The sequence below is a fragment of the Pogona vitticeps genome, chromosome 11, assembly GCF_051106095.1.
Source record: "Pogona vitticeps strain Pit_001003342236 chromosome 11, PviZW2.1, whole genome shotgun sequence".
In the NCBI taxonomy this organism is placed as follows: domain Eukaryota; kingdom Metazoa; phylum Chordata; class Lepidosauria; order Squamata; family Agamidae; genus Pogona; species Pogona vitticeps.
Window position 1 is genome coordinate 1,988,667 of NC_135793.1, and position 14,775 is coordinate 2,003,441.

Sequence of the window (14,775 nt, forward strand, 5' to 3'; positions counted from 1 at the left end):
TCTACAGGATGGCATCAATCACCCACAGTTTATACCAACTGCTGAAATATAAATGGGTTAAAACACCAAATCCATAGCTACCGTTCTCATGATTCTGTGACAGTTGTGGTTTCTTTGGTGTTTATCCCAGATATACTACTAAACGAGAAAAGAGTGGCTTCTAGAAGAAATAAGACATAAGACATAAGAAGTTTATTTGTCATTGCGCTCACAAGTGGGTGCAACGAAATGAGGTGCTCTTCCCCAAGGTAAAACTGGACAACACTACAAAAAAAAAGTTAAAATATACACAACTTTCACCATCCAAATATAGATACCCCGTTTTCTCTCAGCAATTAAAATTCCACCAAAAACCTATGGCCCCGCATTTAAACTCAGTACTGCACTTGGGTAAAAACTGTTCTTGAATCTGCTTGTCCTTGCTTTCAATACCCTGAATCTCCTTCCTGATGGTAATAATTTAAAGAGCTGATGTCCCGGATGAGAGGAGTCTTTCAGTATGTTAGATATCTTCCTCTTACATCTGTTCTTATACAATTCTTCCAAAGAGGGGAGTGAACAGCCAATGATGTTTTGGGCCGTCTTAATCACCCTTTGAATTGCCTTTTTCTCTGCCACTGTGCAGCTCGTGAACCATACACAGAGACTGTAGGATAATATGCTCTCAATCGAACTCCGATAGAAGGTGATTAACAAACTCTCAGTCAATTGTTGCTTTCTAAGAATCCTTAGAAAATACAACCGTTGTTGTGCCTTCCTGATTAACGCAGCGGTGTTTGCACTCCAAGTCAGGTCATTTGTTATGATAGTCCCAAGAAACTTACATTCAACCACCTGTTCCACACAAACTCCATCTATATACAGTGGCTGAATGTCTGTAATGTAGTCTATAAACAAAACAATCAGATAAACCTCTGCTCTTGTGGCTGCAGATTTACACCAAATGCTATCCAAGTTGCCTGAAGCAAAAATAGACAGGAAACCAGATATTCACAGTATTTTTGTCATGTCAAAAGGGATTTTAGTTTAAAATTATTCTCAGATAATACACAATAGCCAAGAAAAAAAATCCATTTATGGATAGGTTGCAAGAAATCTCTGCAAGTTTACAAAAGTGTGTCTCTCCATGGAATTCTTGTTAAACCAGGTTGCACAACTAAGTTGGTTGTGATTAACAGCAGAATTCTATCAGAAGCAAGCTTCACTAGCCCAACAGAATTTAGTCCCATATAACTATATACAGCCTTACACCTTGATGTGTTGCTTTCACTTGGATTCAGCAGATTAACCTGTGCTCAGCTATGGCAGCTGGCCTCATAAGAGAACAGGCTGGCTTGTTTCAAGGCATTCTGTCTTCTCTCACTCGTAGGAGCCTGCCTAAGCTCTGAGATGTTCAGGGGAGACCCATCTCTTGGTCCTGCCATTCTGAGGGCCATACTTTGACCTCTTCCCTGTTGTCCTTCAGCCACGAGGCAAACACCCTCTTCCTCAGGCTTTTGTCAGCTTTCTAATCCCTGAAGGAAGTGCATTTTAGCAAGTGGGTACTGTGTTTTCTTGATTGTATGTTCTTGTTTCTTGATGTATTTTTTTCTATTTTTAATCCGTTTAGGAGTGAACTTGTTTCTGTTTGAGTTTTATTGGTACTCAATCTCATGCTGAAATGTCTTGAACACCTTTTTTTTTTTTGGAGAAATGTGAGACACCAATTCAATTAAGTTTAATTTCAAAAAGATATCAATACTGATAATAATTCCCTATCTACTATGTCGATGTTTCATGTGCCAAATAAATCAGCATTTTGGTCTGTCGGGATTTCTTTTTCAGTTATCCCATTCCTTATTCGCTTCATGGGTGGTGATGGTATTTACCTCCTGAACTTTCCAGCAGAAAAAGCACAGTCCTTGTCACTCTGAATAGCTTTCTCATCCTCACGGGGCACAGACTGTTAATGTAAAATTGCAGTGGTTCAAAAAGAAAAGGTCTATATCTGCGTATTATTCAGCTCTGCCCTGTGCCAAAATAAGGGATATTCTTTGACTGTAATGGCTTAGTGTGATTTGTGCCATCGCAGCTTAAAACAACTGATAGAACAGGGTGGTCCAACTTCCCTGCATTTCTGGGGGAGTGAGGTGGCTGAAGAAAGGAGAGCAGTTGTAAGTCAAAGAACAAACTCAGCCATGTGTTGACAGGCAGCTCTTTTGAATAATTTCACAAACGTACATGCATTGGCTTAGATGGACTTAGCAAAGTCATAACTGAGAACTGAACCATGTCTAATTCCATATTCCGTGAATAAAAAAGCAAGTCTTATTTCCAATATTAGCACAATGTTCCCACGAGCCATAGACCGGCACTGCCAGCCTCTTATGCTTCCTTAAGTGTGAAGAAGAAGCAGTCTTTACGGAGGATGGAGGGGAAAGGGTGAGAGCCATTCTGTTCTTTGCCATTCTGTTTTACTTTTTTTTAACAAATCTCTAGGTGTAGCACTAGTTTTGCACATCCCAACAGGAAGTAAAAAACCAAGTAAAATCAATTAAATAATAAGTAAAAACATCTGGATAGTAATTGTTTTGGGGAGAGCTTAAAATCTGAGTCACCCATCTGGAAATGCGTGCCAAAACTCTGCAAACTGCCCTGCCTCACCGCAGTCTCACCCTCAAAGGCAGTAGATGAGAAAGTGGGGCTACCCTCCCCCAGCCCAGGAAGAGGGAGAATTACTAAAATAGGCCATGGCAGTGTCCCTAACAGGCCAGGAGAAGCACATCACTCAGGGGCTCTAATATTCTTCTTTTCCACCTTGGCAATCATCTGTTCAAGACAGAAAACTAAATATTACACTCATACATTCTAAATGTGTTTTGAAGAGGCTCCACACATGCCTCCACACACCTGTAACTCTGGATCAATAAAGAGGAAATGCAGCCTCAAAAACGGAAACAATGAACCTGTGTTAAATATTTGTTCCTTTAAAAAAAAAAGGGCCCATGATTTGATCAAGGGGTCAATCCAGATAGTTTGCAACCACTGGAAACCGGTGGAAAAACGAAACGCCTCCCCAGCAAAAAGCACACCAAAGAACAAAAACTGGAGCAATTATAACTGGCCTTATCAGCAGTATAGCATTCTCGTAATTTTCACAAGCACATTCCACTCCCAGCTTAAGGAAACAAAGCCGTCTTTACTTGACGCTTAAGAAAAAACAAAGTCCTTACCTAGACAGGTGGCTTCGGGGCTTCCAGTCAGGGCGCTGTGAAAGAAAAGGTGCATAAAGATTAATCAGGTTGTCATTTGGGAGAGGCTATGCACTAGCACCTAGTATGTTTTATGTTCAGAAAAGATGTGTGCAACATTTATTCACATATTCTTCCCTCAGCTCTAGTGCCTTGCATATTATACTCATCCAATAGCTACTTGAGTTCTTACAGGGTGGCTGAAAAACAGACAACGAATGTGAAAAATTCTGTACATCATAAAGCTGAACATTAAAAACCAAGCATGAGGCATGTAAACACATGCCCTGAACCTAGATAGCTATATTACCTTTGATGTATATTGAAGAAATCATATTGAATAAATGTCATATAAAATATTATCAGATTGTTTTCTAAATAGTCAAAGGCACTTTAATTAACAGTGAATCATTTTTTTAGAAAGTGTAATAATTGCAACTTGTGCTAGTCCTTCCTCTTGCAACATGGATCCCTCAAGCACAATTCTTTTGAGCTGCCCTGTTGTTCTATATTAATTTCAGCCTAACTTGGGCTTGTTCTGAGAATCGCTGTGACCAATCTCAAACACATATCTAACAGCCACTACCCCGAAAAGTCTGTGCATACTGAACAGAAGCATCTTTCTCCTGTGTGTTCAGATCTTTGGTGCTGCTTCATTAGTCAGGTTATTTTTATGTTCCCAGAAATAACAAAATGGAGAGAGCAATCATTAGCTGCAGTTAGAACAGCTGCAGATGACAGGCGAGGCAGGCCCTCCTCTCAGCACTTCGGCTGGTTTTAGGGTACTTATCCAGACATCTGTTCATAGGTCAATGATCATTTTTCTCTTTGCAGTCCCCCTTTTAAAAGCTAATATCTCTAACTATGATGGTGCCTTTGGGTTGCAAGCCTAAGCAAAGAAGTTGATAGACCACATTAATGCACAACTAGTTAAGGCAGTTATTTGACCACCAAAATGATCACCTTTATGTCTAAAAATTCAGGCTTAGATGGTGAATCACCCTTTTAATAATAACAGCATATCTTTTAACACTTTTTGTACTACTGAACAGGGCTTTGGAATCAGCACTGTGATGGCACCATTAAAAAAAACAATTCAGCCCAGGTTTTACAAGCTCACTGGGCCTTGTACCAAAATCAGCCACATAATAACACACTTGGAAGTAGGAAAATGTACACTGAATTTTAGCTCTAGACAGTGTGGGTGTTTTCAATAAATCTGCTGTTGCTTTTATGTTTTATTTATTTATTTATTTTTAAATGCAGTCTGCCTTTCAGACTGTTAAGTTGCTGCAACCTGCAGTCATGTTTACAGTCAGTTCTTAAAATATCCACTGTCACTAATGGGGCAGAGAGCAAGGCAGCTAAGAGTAACTGGCATCCATCATAAAAGGTAGAGACTGCAGTAGGGGGGTTAATAATAACAAACGAAAAAGGACCACAACTCCAGAATGCAACCAGAAGCAAAAAGATAACTAGTACATGAAAACAAACAGGACAACAACCAGTGTCAGAAAGATCTGCTTGGAACAGCTCAGGCCACCAAACCAGGATGGGCAGGGGTAGTCTTCCACCTTACAATAATACCCCAAACAGAAAAAACCTTCCATTTAAAGCAAAAGTTAATGGTTGATGCTGTACTTCCAAAAAAGAAAAAAAAGTGCCTTTCCCTCAAAGCAGGGGCACATTAATACTCTCCTGTTGTACCTTAACTTCCACCACAAGTAAACATTACAGTGTAGTTCCACTACTCACCCCGTTCCCCATATAGCACATCACTACAAACTGCACACTTGCAGTATGGTTCTATCAGTAATCTTTATAATCTTTACCAGTCCAGTCCAATTAATCTATATTTAGGGACTGGAAATCTCACTGGCCAAAATTCATAATGTAAGTGCAATCTCACAAGGGAAGGTACTTGTTTCCTGGGCATGTGTCTGCTCTTCTCCAAACTGTACAACTGACCATACCAAGAAAAAAGAAAAACAGCATAGTAATAGACACAATTTTCCTCTGCAGGATTCTAGCCATTTTGTTACATGGGCTTCATACTAGCTAAGGAGAGAGGTTTTTTGGAGGGGGGTGTTGGGGGAGGTTCACCTTGGAGAATCAAATAAGGTTGTTCATCAATTTTGTTCATTTCTGATTTAAGTTAAGGTACAAGATGTATCAGGATGCAAGGTGCATCAGAATGTGTATGTTTTGAGCTAAGATGAGGGAGGTTGTTTGGTATTGATTTCCTTTCTTTTGCACGTATGTTGTTGTTGTCTAGTTGTTGAGTCGTGTCTGACTCTTTGTGACCCCATGGACCAGAGCACGCCAGGCCCTCCTGTCTTCCACTGTCTCCCGGAGTTGGGTCAAATTCATGTTGGTCGCTTTGATGACCCTGTCCAACCATCTCATCCTCTGTTGTCCCCTTCTCCTCTTGCCTTCACACTTTCCCAACATCAGGGTCTTTTCCAGGAAGTCTTCTCTTCTCATGAGATGGCCAAAGTATTGGGGCCTCAGCTTCAGGATCTGTCCTTTCAGTGAGCACTCGGGGTTGATTTTCCCTGAATTCTTCGGTGGTCAGCCTTCTTTATGGTCCACCTCTCACTTCCATACATCGCTACTGGAAAAACCACAGCTTTGACTATGCGAACCTTTGTCGGCAAGGTGACGTCTCTGCTTTTTAAGATGCTGTCTAGGTTTGTAGGTATAGCTCTAACCATACTTTTTTTTTTTTTGCTTTAAACTCAAGGTTTTTCTTCCCCGCTTTGTGAAATTTCTCTGCTTTTTAAAACATAGAGGCAATAAACAATGATGTTGGTAAATCAACTGATGACAACATGTCAGGAGCAGTTTAAAGTAGGTATTGGTCTCCCCCCCCCCGCACTGTATAAACAAACAAACCAGTCAAGAGCAACATAAAACCTCAAACTCACTTTATACAACAAGCCATCTTGCACTGACCAGTTTCTGCTTGGAGTGTCTAAGGCAACTACATCCCTTGAATGGAGGGGGCTCCTCTTTAACTCATCTGCTAAATAGGTTAAGTTCTTTATAATACTACAAGATGTTACTCATAAAAAATGGCTTACATGGCATGTTCCTCAGTAATTTCCCTAGAAAACACATTCCACAGTCAGATGTGGTCCACCAAAATCTAGTCCTATGGGGTGGGGGATTGCTTAAAAAGCTCAATTTTCATGATTACCATACACATTGTCTGCCTGAGTAAAAGGCACAAGTGGAGATCTCAACCTTTCCGAAGGCAGCAAGACTAAGTAAAACTGCAACAATAGTAAATGCTTGTCCCAATTTAAAAGTTGCCAGAAAGCAAAACAGATGATATGAAAAAATTCATGAACTATAAGCATAAGAGCATTTGGCAGCTATTCCCTCTGTATACACAATCTGTGTATAGCTCATTTTCTATGAGGAAATCAGTTTTATTGAGGCATCAAAATGCAAACTAAAAGTCTGCAACATGTTTTTTAAAAAAAAGTAACAAAGTCTAGTTCCTCCTGGATACTTTTGTTGACTTACCCTGGAAAAAATCACTGAAATGATCCAGAAGGAGACAGCCTGCCTCTATGTGCTCAGAGCGAAGGGTAGGCCTTCACTATTTCACTTTTTACGCAAACAAGTCATTCAAGGTGACCTAACACCATCATATCAATCATAAGGCTGTTATTTTGTCCCAGTTTCTCCCCCAAGATGAGGAAGAGAGTAATAATAAAAAAAGGCTGGAAACACAACCTGCCCTCAAATGTAACTCACACTTTGACCTTGATAACTACCCTGTTTCCCCGAAAATAAACCCTACTCCCAAAAAATAAGCCCCAGTGAAGTGAAACCTCGCCCTCCACCCTTGTGCAGCAACCAGAAGATGACATGACTATATTTGAATAAATGTAGATGGTTGAACATGAAAAAAATAAAACACCCCCTGAAAATAAGCCCTAATACGTTCTGGAGGAAAAATATAAGATCTTGTCTTATTTTCGGGGAAACATGGTAGTTAGTAACCCCCAGGACCTCCCCACTACCTTGAATAAATATGTATTTATTTAAAATATTTTTACCTCACCTTTCTCCTTAGAAGGACCCAAGGCAGGTTACAACAATTATGTACCCTGTTCGCAAGCAGCCCATGGCATGCTTCCCAGCACACAATCCTACATTGCTATGACAATAAAAAAAAAAGGAAAAGGGCATCAACCCTGCAGTGGAAAAACATACAAACTCACCAGCTGAAAAGAACTGGACAGGGGAGGGAATACTCCTGGGGCAGGATTCTGTTCATTCTTTTCATTTGCACAGTGGCCCACTGGATGGCACTCTGGATAGCTTCCAACCCTGTTCAGAGAAGTATTACTGTAGTAGGAAAATGCAAGCTTGGAAAGTGCCCAAAAGCTCACGTAACAGACTACGGTGCAAACAGAAGGAATGAACTGGATTCAGCCTTTGGAAGGCAAGTGTAATTTCTGCCAATGGCTGATGCTATGAACTCCTGGCAAAAGCGAGGGAAGGAAGTTTGGATAAAGGGAGGTACAACAACGTATCACACTCCTGTTTACAACAGCTGAGCTTCTACAAAATTACCAAGTTATTCTAGTCACATTAGTGTAAACAGTATTCAAAGGGATTTATCTCTGTTTACCCTATTCAAAGAATCTCCTATTCAGCTCTCAAAAAAAATCAAGAAATCTTCCCATTTTCCTTTGAGCTAAATACCAACATCCCACCCAGAGTATATTTGACTGTGCTTCTGATTTTGAAAGCTAAACAGGACTGGCCCTGGTCAGTACCGTACTTGGATAGGAACACCAGGTGCTATATTAGAGAAGGGCTGCTAATTCAGTTCCATGTCATGGTCCCAAATTCAATCTCAAGAACCTTCGAATAAGGCTAGGACAAACATAGGGCTGAAAGGCTGGAAAGTTGCTGAAAAATACTGCACGGGAATGGGAGGGTGCACACAATGGTCTGACTCAATAGAAAGCTGTTTCCTACAATCCTAATTCTTACTGCATTCTTCTTTGACTAATTGAGAAATGCCTTGATTCTAGCATGACCTACTTGGAAGGAAATTCCATTGGCATTCGCCTCAGCAATTAAATTAATTCATGCATATCTGGTTGACTGGTGGGCAGAAGGATCAGTTAGATCTGATCTAGCAGGCGTTTACTTAACAAGGCTTATTACAATTTCTTTAGAGTTTGACGACTGTACCAAAGACTCAGTTTTAGTGCCCAAATGCCTCCTGACAAATGGAACCATCATTTCGGGAATGGGTTGGATAATGAAATCCATAAGCTAGTGTGAAGTTGCAGCTCTCAACTGGAATTCCAAGCTGTGATTGTAAAAATGGGACAGCCTAAAAAATTTGGCAACTATAGTCCAAAGCAGAGGTAATATTTCAAACTGTGTATCAGCGAAATGGGACAAGAGTGTATACAAAAAGACTGCATAATCTATGATTTATATTGAATTCTGAGGAAGCAACTCTGAGTAACACAACCACTTTAGATTCTCGGAGCAAGTGCCAAATCACGATGGAAAAGCCCATAATTTAAATTTTAAAAAATCCAACACAGAGGAACCCATCCCATGAGAGGGAGGCACCAATAATTTCCCTCTTTGCATATTACTCTAGAGGACCTAAATTTAAAAAATAAATGAAAGGGGTCTCCCCTCAGTCCACCGGTCAGAAATCATCGTTTAGTCGTGTCCGACTCTCTGTGACCCCATGGACCAGAGCACGCCAGGCCCGCCTATCTTCCACTGCCTCCTGGAGTTGTGTCAATTTCATGTTGGTTGCTTCGCAGACCCTGTCCAGCCATCTCATCCTCTGTCGTCCCCTTCTCCTCTTGCCGTCACACTTTCCTAACATCAAGGTCTTTTCCGAGGAGTCTTCTCTTCTCATGAGATGGCCAAAATACTGGAGCCTCAGCTTCAGGATCTGTCCTTCCAGTGAGCACTCAGGCGTGATTTCCTTTAGAATTGATAGGTTTGTTCTCCTTGCAGTCCAGGGGACTCTCAAGAGCCTCCTCCAGCACCACAATTTAAAGGCATCAATTCTTCGGCGGTCTGCTTTCTTTATGGTCCAGCTCTCACTTCCATACATCACTACAGGAAAAACCATAGCTTTGACTATTCGGACTTTTGTTGGCAAGGTGGTGTCTCTGCTTTTTAAGATGCTGTCGAGGTTTGTCATCGCTTTCCTCCCAAGAAGCAGGCGTCTTTTAATTTCGTGGCAGCTGTCTCCATCTGCAGTGATCATGGAGCCCAAGAAAGTAAAATCTGTCACTGCCTCCATATCTTCCCCTTCAGTTTCCCAGGAGGTGATGGGACCAGTGGCCATGATCTTAGTTTTTTTATGTTGACTTTCAGGCCGTTTTTTGCACTCTCCTCTTTCACCCTCATTAAGAGGTTAATTCCTCCTCACTTTCTGCCATCAGAGTAGTATCATCTGCATATCGGAGGTTGTTGGTATTTCTTCCGGCAATCTTAATTCCGGCTTGGGATTCCGCCAGTCCAGCCTTCCGCATGATGTATTCTGCATATAAGTTAAATAAGCCGGGGGACAATATACAGTTTGAACCAATCAGTTGTTCCATATCCAGTTCTAACTGTTGCTTCCTGTCCCACATATAGGTTTCTCAGGAGATAGACAAGGTGGTCAGGCACTCCCATTTCTTTAAGGACTTGCCATAGTTTGCTGTGGTCCACACAGTCAAAGGCTTTTGCATAGTCAATGAAGCAGAAGTAGATATTTTCCTGGAACTCTCTGGCTTTCTCCATAATCCAGCAAATGTTAGCAATTTGGTCTCTAGTTCCTCTGCCCCTTTCGGAATCCAGCTTGTACTTCTGGGAGTTCTTGGTCCACATACTGCTGACGCCTACCTTGGAGGATTTTGAGCATAACCTTGCTAGAAATCAGAACATGGCAAAAACCCAAAGACCTGTTGTTTTCTTCCTTCAAGACTTTACGAGGCACAAGCTTCCAAAGAATACAGATGACTCCCTGAGGCATTCTCCCTTGAGAATTAATTTCCTTAAATGGAAATACTGTTATTACTTTCGGTGAGCATTTAATGGTCCAAGGACTGGCATTATATTCAGAGGTAATGTCTAAATCTGTCCTTTGTAATGCCTTTATATAATTATATAAATATAATTATATTTACCCAACATTTATAACATAGTTATTAATTCTTCTTTCATCTTTGAATAATGTATCATTTTTAGCTGTTGACATTATGTTTTCAATCTTATAAGCGGCCTTGGGTCCCTTTTTTAAAGGAGAAAGGCAAGGTAAAAATATTTTAAATAAAGAGTACCTCAGAGAACTTAGGCTATTTTCTGGTTCCTTTTGGTTAAACTATAAAAGGCTTTCCCCTCAGTACGGAATTTCCTTAACTGACTCTCCATCCCTCAAAACACAGTTTGGAAGCTAATGTCTCAGAAAATGGCTTCGGTTTCCAAACTAGGCTGCTGCTTCTCCCTCAGAATTCTCCTATTAGCCTAGACTATATTATTATTATTATTTATTGAACTTTTAGGCCACTCGACTTAATGAAACACAACTCGGGGCAGTTTATATTATAATATCATTATGCTCTATTAAGTTGCATTACCTTACATTGCGTTATATTATGTTTTTGTATTTTTATATTATATTTTTAACTTGTACCTACACCTCATCTCGCCCCAGCCTAGCAACGTCTCCCCACCGCTTGCTCTTCTTCACCCTTCCTCAGTTTGGCGCCTATTCAAAATGGACGCCAAAAGGCTTTTTTTTTAATGAGGCCGTTCTATCGTTCGGTCCTCCCAACTTCATGGTCGAGGGGGAAATTGCGCGCGCAATCCGGAGACTCCTCCCCCCCCACCCCTAACGGCTCAATCCGGCGACTCCCTTTGGCTTTGCCCCCTCAAAGAGCCGTTAACTGAGCACGCGCGCGAGGCCGTTGAGGGGAGTTCGGGCGTGGAGAGGGGGGGAGGAGGCGGAGGGAGGGGAAGGCGTCACTTCCTGTGTTGCGCGCGCGCCCGCGTCACAGAGCCCCCCCTCTGTGGCGCAAGAGGCCGGTTGGCCGGCTTCCGGCCACTCCCCCTCCGCCCCCCCCCGCTCTGGCGGCGCTCTCTCCCTCCCCTCTTGCTGACTCGCGCCGTTTCCGGCTCCAAGTTCCTTAGTAACACAATGGAGCATAAAATGGCCGCCTGAGAGAACGGAGGGGAAGGAGGCCCGAGTTGGTGAGAGGGAGGCCGGTGGGCAACGAAGGCCGGGACGAACCGCGGGGCCCTGGGCGACCGGAGGAGGAGAATAGCCGTAGGGGGCCGTTGAGGGGCGCGAAGGCGAGCGACGGACCGAGACCCCCGGAAGGGCGGCGGAGGAGGAGGAGGAGAAGGAAGGAGGAAGGGTGAGTGAGGGGCCTGGCCGGGCTGAGGGGAGCCCCCCGAGGCCGCTTCTCTCCCCTCCTGGGAGGTCGAGGGCCTCCGCGGCCTGCCACCGAACCGGGCCTCGCTGGGGAGCGGAGGACAGGGCCTGAGGAGAGACCCGGCCCGTCGCCGGCTCGGCCTTCCCTCCCTCCTTCCCTCTTTCCCCGCGGCTTTGGGGAGGTGGTGGTGGTGGGGGGAGAGGACTCGGGCCCTTCCCAGAACGACCCTGCTCCTCGGGGATGGAGAGGCCTCCTTTTTCCTCGGTTGGACTCGTGACGATCGTCTGAACGCGTGTCCCTGTGTGTGTGTGTATATGAATGTCGCTTTAGCCCTCCCTGGTTTCCCCCGAGACAGACAGGACACGGGTGGACTTTTCGCCTTTCCTATGTCCTCGCCATCCACCCACCGACCCGGAAGGAAAGAGAGGCACCTCACCTAATCTGAAAAACATATACAGTATATGTCAAGGCCTGGAAACGAGGGCCGGCCTTTCCTTTTCGGTCAGAGTTTCAGGCCCTGATATTGCAGCCCCATCCGTTGCCTCGGTGGCTTCCTGACCTGTCACTCTTCCCCCAAACGAAATGTCATAGATCGAAAAGGAAATTCCCCACGATTTTGCTGGGCTTCTCACTTCCAGTAGTCCTGATCTTATTATCTCTTTTAGTATGAGTGAGTTAAAAAAATTTTTTTTACCACCCCTCCACTTCCTGCTCATTCCTCTTTTCTTTTTTTCTATCTGATGGGGACTAGCCGTTGGATTTAGGCCAGTCTCGGACACGTATCAGATTTCCTTGTTCCTTTAGTTGGACTTGGGGAAGGTGTGTCCTTTATAGCGAGAAAGAATCCCACACAAAACTTGGTCTCAAATGTTAAATCTCTACCCAGCTGACCCCCCCCCCCCAATTGCCTTTTATCTGCATCACAGGGATTGGGTTTGTAAATGTACTTAAAATTGGTGGGTGGGTGAAAGGAGACTGAGTTGTAACTAGAAATAATGATGTCACATCCAGGTGTCTGGTCTACCCTGCCAGTGTGATAGTGCAAACAGGAAGTATTGCCAAAGAGGAATTGCTACTAACATGTGGTCTTCTCACATTTTTAGCATCACTACCTTTGCTGAACACAGAGTGTGTGTGTGTGTCTGGAAGTGCTTTATTTTCCCCTAGTATTAGTTTATGATGGAGATATTTAGGAAGCCATTCGGTATAAAGTAACACCATTATATATGATGCTTATGGAAGAAGGCAAATTTGTGTAAACCTAATTTATTGCCATGGTTTTGTCTTTTAAAATATTGCTGCTGGATATTTTGATTAGAAATGATGCCCCGTCTTAAAGTAAAAAAAGAATGCCCTTAGTGGCAAATCCGACTTATATGTATGTATAAAGATACAGAAGTCAGCTTTTCACTTTCTAAAACACTGATTTACAAGACTGATTGGGTTGTCATTTGTGTAGATCAACCAAATTGTTTAGATCTGGTTGAGTTTCTCTAGGCTCAGTGGGTAAGGGTGCAGCTGAAAGTACAGTATGTGTGAGCCCATGAGTAGAAGTAGCCCTTTTTGGTTGCCATGAAAAGACAAAATGGCATTTCCTATTGATAGTTGGGCCTAAGTATGGCTCAGCCTTGTATATGTGAGATTTTTTGCAGATATTAATGCTCTCAAAAGAGCATTTGTGCAATTTATTATCTTCATCCAAAATGAGAGTAAACCTTGGGCAAGGCAAGTCCACTCTGTCAGTCCATCCCGCGGTTTGCTGCACTTGATGTTTTTTCTGTATTCCATGTTTTGTTTTGTTTTGCTAGTGCTGTTGTTTGTACTTGGAAGTATAGTACACCTGTATAGTTATTTTCTAGGATAGTGATTCCAAGCTTTGGGGAACCCACGTGTTCTTGGTCTGCAACTCCCAGAAACCTTCACCACCACTAGCTCTGCTGGCTGGGTTTCTAAGAATTGCAGCTAAAGAACATCTGGGTTGCCCGTGGTCGGGTACTGCTGCTTAGCAGCTTCTTTTGCTGTAAATCCCTGCTTCCATGATGATCTCGACTGTGTTTTTCTTGCCTGTTCCCCTGCCACCATTTTCTGTAACTGTGATGTAGCCGTAACGTAGTTTGCAAACCAGCTTGAAGTCCTAGTTTACTATTAACTATGCTTGTCCCAGCTCCTGCCAACCTAGCAGTTCGAAAGCATGTACAAATGTGAGTAGATAAATAGGTACCACTACAGTGGGAAGGTACTGTAATGGCGTTCCATGTCTAGTTGCGCTGGCCATGTGACCACGGAAACTGTCTTCAGACAAACGCTGGCTCTACAGCTTGGAGACAGGGATGAGCACTACCCCCGAGAGTCGGACACGACTGGACAAATTGTCAAGAGAAACTTTTACCTTTACCTATGTTTGACAACAGCGTACACAAGACATTGTCAGGATAAAGAAAAAAGGGGGGAGGAATTCCAATAGTCTTGTGCCCAGTTTACAGTGGCTAAGAAACCTAGAACATCTTGTTTGCACCAGGACTGAAAACCAACAGGGATAGGAAGGAGCGCTGATATGTACAGCAGTTGTGAAAGAAAACAGTTGAGATAGTAGTTAGGGAGTAGTGAGTGGGAAACCAAAGATTTTCTTTAAACTGTTGACAAGTAAGAGAAGTGAGTAAAATTAACATTTAGTGTAATATTGTTGGTAGTGATATAGTTTGTGATGACTGCTTATAAATCTTAGATCTTTTTTTTCTTTTACCTGCTAACATGGCAGTAGCACGTGTTAGAAGCCAATATAGTATTTATTTTTGCATTGAAATATTGCAAGCTTTGTCTGTCTCTTTTCCAGCATGCTCTCCTAGGATTCTTTGTTGCTCATTTGGAGCCCACACATTTTTGGCTGACCTTGGTACCCCATCATTTGTTGTTTGTCATTCAGTGCTTGTAGGACGAGTAGCAATTGAAACACTATACAGAATGCATTTATCTTTTTTACATTGCCACAGCTGGTCGTTGAGGTGACTCTGTAACATTTATGACGTAGAAATAGAGCTTTGCATAACCTGAGCAACTTATTTTGATCCTGTGTTCAAGCAGTGTAAACTGGAAGCAGGTACTGCTGGTTCTAATCCAGG

The 14,775-nt window shown here is 42.7% G+C and overlaps 1 protein-coding gene across 1 annotated transcript in view; it reads right to left on the reverse strand.

Annotated features, from left to right (window-relative positions):
* LOC110074302 (uncharacterized) overlaps positions 1-11,056 on the reverse strand; it is a 54,165-nt gene extending 43,109 nt beyond the window's left edge. Inside the window, exons 1-3 of the mRNA XM_078380683.1 lie at positions 10,919-11,056; positions 7,466-7,574; positions 3,213-3,247 (exon numbers count right to left, since the gene is read on the reverse strand). Coding sequence (XP_078236809.1) covers positions 3,213-3,247; positions 7,466-7,574; positions 10,919-10,925 — 151 coding nt within the window. The 5' untranslated portion in view covers positions 10,926-11,056. The remainder of the gene's footprint in view (positions 1-3,212; positions 3,248-7,465; positions 7,575-10,918) is intronic.
* Between the last annotated feature and the right edge of the window lie 3,719 nt (positions 11,057-14,775).